The 6,134-nt window shown below is 40.9% G+C and overlaps 1 protein-coding gene across 11 annotated transcripts in view; it reads right to left on the bottom strand.

Moving 5' to 3' along the window:
* Window positions 1-562: 562 nt before the first annotated feature.
* The window catches only part of LOC118380778 (zinc finger protein 512B-like), a 115,322-nt gene continuing 109,750 nt past the window's right edge, over window positions 563-6,134 (bottom strand). For 10 of the 11 annotated variants that reach the window (XM_052463961.1, XM_052463965.1, XM_052463960.1 and 7 more), the window contains one exon: window positions 563-4,398. In XM_052463961.1, the coding sequence (XP_052319921.1) occupies window positions 4,072-4,398 (327 nt within the window). In that variant the 3' untranslated portion in view covers window positions 563-4,071. The remainder of the gene's footprint in view (window positions 4,399-6,134) is intronic. The other variant, XR_008065288.1, reaches the window with a different exon arrangement.

Genomic DNA, 6,134 nt, shown 5'->3' with positions numbered 1-6,134 from the left:
TCACTTGAATAGAGAACAGTGTTAAACTGCTGTCACTTGACTAGAGAACAGTGTTAAACTGCAGTAGGGATGACCAGAGACGTTCTCTTGATAAGTGTGTGAATTGGACATTTTTCCTGTACTGCTAAACATTCAAAATGTAACGAGTACTTTTGGGTGTCAGGCAAAATGTATGGAGTAAAAAGTACAGCATTTTCTATAGGAATGTAGTAATGTAAAAGTTGTTAAAAATATAAATAGTAAAGTCCAGATACCACAAACAGCTACTTAAGTAGTACTTTAAAGTATTTTTACTTAAGTACTTTACACCACTGGTGGCAGGGAATAAAATATGTGACGGCCCTGTATTACTGGTTGAGGTACATGACACTGTCATGTCATGTGATTCATGTACAGTATTATATACAGTACCAGTCAACAGTTTGGCCACACCTACTCATTCAAGGGTTTATATTTATTTTGTACTATTTTCTACATTGTAGAATAATAGTGAAGACATCAAAACTATGAAATAACGCACATAGAATCGTATAGTATGGTACATATAATGGCAACAGTCAAACTGAGTCAACAACATTTTTATTAATTAGTTGAGGGGTAATAATGCACAGGTAAACAACATTTAAAAAACGTTTTTTTAACAGTTCAGATTCAAAAGGTGTGGTGCCTCACTAGTTATAGGATATAGCTTCTGATCAGATCAACTTCAACATCGGCAAAACATTTTCTCAGAACTAAGTATTCTCCTCAACATAACCCATCACCACATGTTTTGTATCCAGTCTATAATGGTACATTTTCAGAACAAAGATTTATCTAAAACTTGTTGAAATTGTAAATGTTTTTGAGATAAAACATTAAAGTGAGGAAAATAACATTTGTGAAAAAAAGGAAGGCATCTTAGCCTATAGACTCCCCAGGTACAAAAGTCACACAGTCCAGACTACTAAAAAGCTCAGGCGACAACACGCCTATTTCAAGGGGTAGTAAGTGCACTAATTAGAGAAACAAACACAGATACGCCTCCTTGTTGATCCTTAGATATCGACAAACGGATTCTCAATAATTGTGTCCTGAAAATCAACATTTAATGTGCATTATCAAACTTATTAAAACAATGTATTTCAACATCCCATGGCATTTGATGAACTTCAACTAACTATTGTTATCACTGAGAAAAAAATAAAAGAACAATTTCTTAAGCAAACAAACAAAGGGATAGGGTAGGTGAAAACAATGTGCCATTAAATGAGTAAATTACAACAAAATATGGTGTAAACCTATTTTTGCAGTTGCTGCTGTATTCTACGCTCAAACAGGATATATGTGTTCTCCACATCATCTCGGAAGACTGATAGGGTGAAGTATGAAGATATGGTACCAGTCCATAGTGTGGACACACCACTGAAGGGTTTTTCTTTATTTTCACTATTTTCTACATTGTAGAATAATTAGTGAGGACATCAAAACTATGATATAACACATATGGAATCATGTAGTAACCAAAACAGTGTTAAATATTTTATATCTTCAAAGTAGCCACCCTTTGCCCTGATGACAGCTTTGCATACTGTTGGTATTCTCTCAACCAGCTTCAAGAGGAATGCTTTTCCAACCGTCTTGAAGGAGTTCCCACATATGCTGAGCACTTGTTGGCTGCTTTTCCTTCACTCTGCGGTCCAACTTATCCCTAACCATCTCAGTTGGGTTGAGGTCGGGTGATTGTGGAGGCCAGGTCATCTGATGCAGCACTCACTCCATCACTCTCCTTCTTTGTCAAATAGCCCTAACACAGACTGGAGGTGTGTTTTGGGTTACTGTCCTGTTGAAAAACAAATGATAGTCCCACTAAGCACAAAACAGATGGGATGGTGTATCGCTGCGGTATCCATGCTGGTAAGTGTGCTTTCAATTTTAAATAAATCAGACAGTGTTACCGGCAAAGCACCTCCACAACATCACAACTCCTCCTCCATGCTTCACGGTGGGAACCACACATGCAGAGATCACCTGTTCACCTACTCTGCATCTTTCAAAGACACGGCGGTTGGAACCAAAAATCTCCGATTTGGAATCATCGGACCAAAGGACACATTTCCGCCAGTCCATAATGTCCATTGCTCGTGTTTCTTGGCCCAAGCAACTCTCTTCTTATTATTGGTGTCCTTTAGTAGTGGATTCTTTGCAGCAATTCGAGTAACCATGTCAACTTAACCTTTTCACAAACTGCCACCACTTTCAGATTAACTAGATAATATACATACGTGATTATAAAAGAGGTCTGCTGCTTTGAGAGAGATATTCTGCTCTATTGATATAAATATACATAAAAAATGTCATGACATTTTACTTAAATCAAAGTATTACAATTGTTTTGTGAATTCAAGTATCTGCTTTAAGTATGTATTATGGATAAAATATTAAAATGAGCTTATTGCACATTAGCATTTTCATAAATTAAAGACATTTCATTTAAAACGTAATTTCCTTTTACGCTGAAATATTCGACTGGCAGAACAGCCTAAAATGTGTAGCATTTCTGAGGATCAGCTTAGTTAGGTGGACCTGTTATCTACTCATTGAACCGGGACACAGAGATCTAAATGTTCTTGTTTCATTTTACAGTCCTGGGTTACAACCCTCCATATAGGAGGTTTAGGTTGGAGTAGGGTGAAGCTGCCTCTTAGAAGCTGATCTACGGGCAGTTTTGTGTCTTTACGCATCATTCTTAAGGTAAACATTTAGGCTGATTATAAATCATTTTCTTCCCGGAGCGTAAAGTATTTTTCTCTGCTCTTCATGTGCAAAAAGACTAAATGGGGGGAAGAGAGGAAAGGGGTTAAAGTGCAAGACAATTAATGACCGGGAATCTGTCCATATACATAACAACATCTAAGCCTTCATTTTAGGTTTTTACATTTCCTAAAAGATTAAAGTAACTTAAACTTGTTTTTTTTTACTTTAAAAAAAGCTAAATTGGTTAATACACCACTAACAAAGAGAGTTCCAAACCTCTGTCTTCCTCTCCCGACTCCCAGACAGTCCTAGGAAAATTCTAGCTTCGTCCATTTTAAATGGGAACAATTACTACAACATTCCCACATTTAATTCAGACTATGAGGTCCAATGGCAAAACTTATATTAAACTAAATCTACACATCTTCAAACTTTGTGGATATGCTGTTTACATTGCTTGAGTGTAGATATAGATTTTAGTGTCGATGTTTGTGTTAACATCCCCAATCATATGCCCCAAGGTCTAATTACTGTCACCAATATTCGATAAAATCTCATATCATTTTGTGAAAATGGTGCAAATTTCCTACATTTCAGTGTAATTGAAACAAAGACTTAGCCAGAGCATTAGGACACAGTGATGTGATGTATGATGTATGTGGTCTTTCACTAATTTTGAAAAGAAAAGCCAAAGAAAACAAAGAGACATTATCATTATCAAAACAACCTCTCGACTTCGACATTCAGCTGACATTCAGCTGACATTCAGCTGACATTCAGCTGACACAATAAAACAAACAAAAGACGTTAAAGTGTAAAACAACAAAAATGAAAAGGAGTGGGATCGCTTTGGACCAAATTTGACCTTCCTGCCTTGAAGAAAGAGGGATGACGTCATTGCTTTGACTATATATATATACTGTATATAGATAGATATAGTATCACCTCACTATCCTAATAGAATATCATTTGAAAAATCTCTCAAACACAACATGAAACTAAAGACATGTAGAGGGAAAATGCAAACACTTTTGTTTAGAAAAATACATTTTTACACAGAGGAGGACTATAACGTTGATAACAATGAACCCCTGTTGTCAATAGTTTAACTGAAATGATGCTTGGAAATGGAATGGAGGAAACTAAATAAACATATCAACATATACCAGGAGACACAAACTGTATACAGTATATTTAAAACACAAAGATCTGAGTGCAGTTGTTTTTAGTTTTCTCTGTCCGCCAGTCCTTGAGGTATCCAAAACATCCTTGAGCTTACTGGCGTAATGTGGATAGATAGACATAGCCTCTCTGGCTCTTGGGTTGAAAGCAGAGCTACTCGGGGGGAGGGGGCACCCACTTGGGCTTACTCCTCCGTGTGGTGGGTTGGTTGGGCCGTCTGTTTAGCGTCAGGCTCCCTGGGTTTCCTGTCTCTGTCAGGACCGGGGTCTGGCCCATGTTCAGGGTGGGGGTTGAGTTTTGGGTGGTGCTGAAAAAAGTGTTTGTTTGGACGGGGGTGGCCTCAGGGGGGCGCTCTTTGGGCTTGCGGTCTCTCTTCTTTCCCATGGTGGCTCCGTTCTTGACCTCCGTTTTCCCTTGGTAGTCTGGCGGTTTGCTCCTGCTGCTGCTGGGCAACATGTGGCTGAAGGCTCGGAACCAGTTCTGTAACATGATCATGTTGAGGGGAAAACATTCAACTGCATGTTACTACAAGTGGATGACATCTACCTGTGTGTTTTAAACTGTGTGTCTGAATGAGTGAACGTCTCAACTGTGTGTTTTAAACTGTGTGTCTGAATGAGTGAACATCTCATCTGTGTGTTTTACAATGTGTGTCTGAATGAGTGAACATCTCACCTGTGAGTGGGTCTATCAGGCCCACTTGTAAAGGACTGTTTATGTATGTCTGTCTCACCTGTGAGTGGGTCTATCAGGCCCACTTGTAAAGGACTGTTTATGTATGTCTGTCTCACCTGTGAGTGGGTCTATCAGGCCCACTTGTAAAGGACTGTTTATGTATGTCTGTCTCACCTGTGAGTGGGTCTATCAGGCGCTTTGAGTGGGTCTGTCAGGCCCACCTGTAAAAGACTGTTTATGTATGTTTGTCTCACCTGTGAGTGGGTCTATCAGGCGCACATTTGAGTGGGTCTGTCAGGCCCACCTGTAAAAGACTGTTTATGTATGTCTGTCTCACCTGTCAGTGGGTCTATCAGGCGCACATTTGAGTGGGTCTGTCAGGCCCAGTTGTAAAGGACTGTTTATGTATGTTTGTCTCACCTGTGAGTGGGTCTATCAGGCGCACCTGTGAGTGGGTCTATCAGGCCCACCCGTGAGTGGGTCTATGAGGCCCACCTGTCAAGGACTGTTTATGTATGTCTGTCTCACCTGTGAGTGGGTCTATCAGGCCCACTTGTAAAGGACTGTTTATGTATGTCTGTCTCACCTGAGAGTGGGTCTGTCAGGCCCACCTGTAAAGGACTGTTTATGTATGTCTGTCTCACCTGTGAGTGGGACTATCAGGCCCACCTGTAAAGAACTGTTTATGTATGTCTGTCTCACCTGAGAGTGGGTCTGTCAGGCCCACCTGTAAAGGACTGTTTATGTATGTCTGTCTCACCTGAGAGTGGGTCTATCAGGCCCACCTGTAAAGAACTGTTTATGTATGTCTGTCTCACCTGAGAGTGGGTCTGTCAGGCCCACCTGTAAAGGACTGTTTATGTATGTCTGTCTCACCTGAGAGTGGGTCTGTCAGGCCCACCTGTAAAAGACTGTTTATGTATGTCTGTCTCACCTGTGAGTGGGTCTATCAGGCGCACCTGTGAGTGGGTCTATCAGGCCCACCTGTAAAGAACTGTTTATGTATGTCTGTCTCACCTGTGAGTGGGTCTATCAGGCTCACTTGTAAAGGACTGTTTATGTATGTCTGTCTCACCTGTGAGTGGGTCTATCAGGCCCAGTTGTAAAGGACTGTTTATGTATGTTTGTCTCACCTGTGAGTGGGTCTATCAGGCGCACCTGTGAGTGGGTCTATCAGGCCCACCCGTGAGTGGGTCTATGAGGCCCACCTGTCAAGGACTGTTTATGTATGTCTGTCTCACCTGTGAGTGGGTCTATCAGGCCCACTTGTAAAGGACTGTTTATGTATGTCTGTCTCACCTGAGAGTGGGTCTGTCAGGCCCACCTGTAAAGGACTGTTTATGTATGTCTGTCTCACCTGAGAGTGGGTCTATCAGGCCCACCTGTAAAGGACTGTTTATGTATGTCTGTCTCACCTGAGAGTGGGTCTATCAGGCCCACCTGTAAAGGACGGTTTATGTATGTCTGTCTCACCTGAGAGTGGGTCTATCAGGCCCACCTGTAAAGGACGGTTTATGTATGTCTGTCTCACCTGAGAGTGG

Source organism: Oncorhynchus keta, chromosome 15, assembly GCF_023373465.1.
Source record: "Oncorhynchus keta strain PuntledgeMale-10-30-2019 chromosome 15, Oket_V2, whole genome shotgun sequence".
Classification (NCBI taxonomy): domain Eukaryota; kingdom Metazoa; phylum Chordata; class Actinopteri; order Salmoniformes; family Salmonidae; genus Oncorhynchus; species Oncorhynchus keta.
This window is presented reverse-complemented; position numbering and strand designations above follow the sequence as displayed.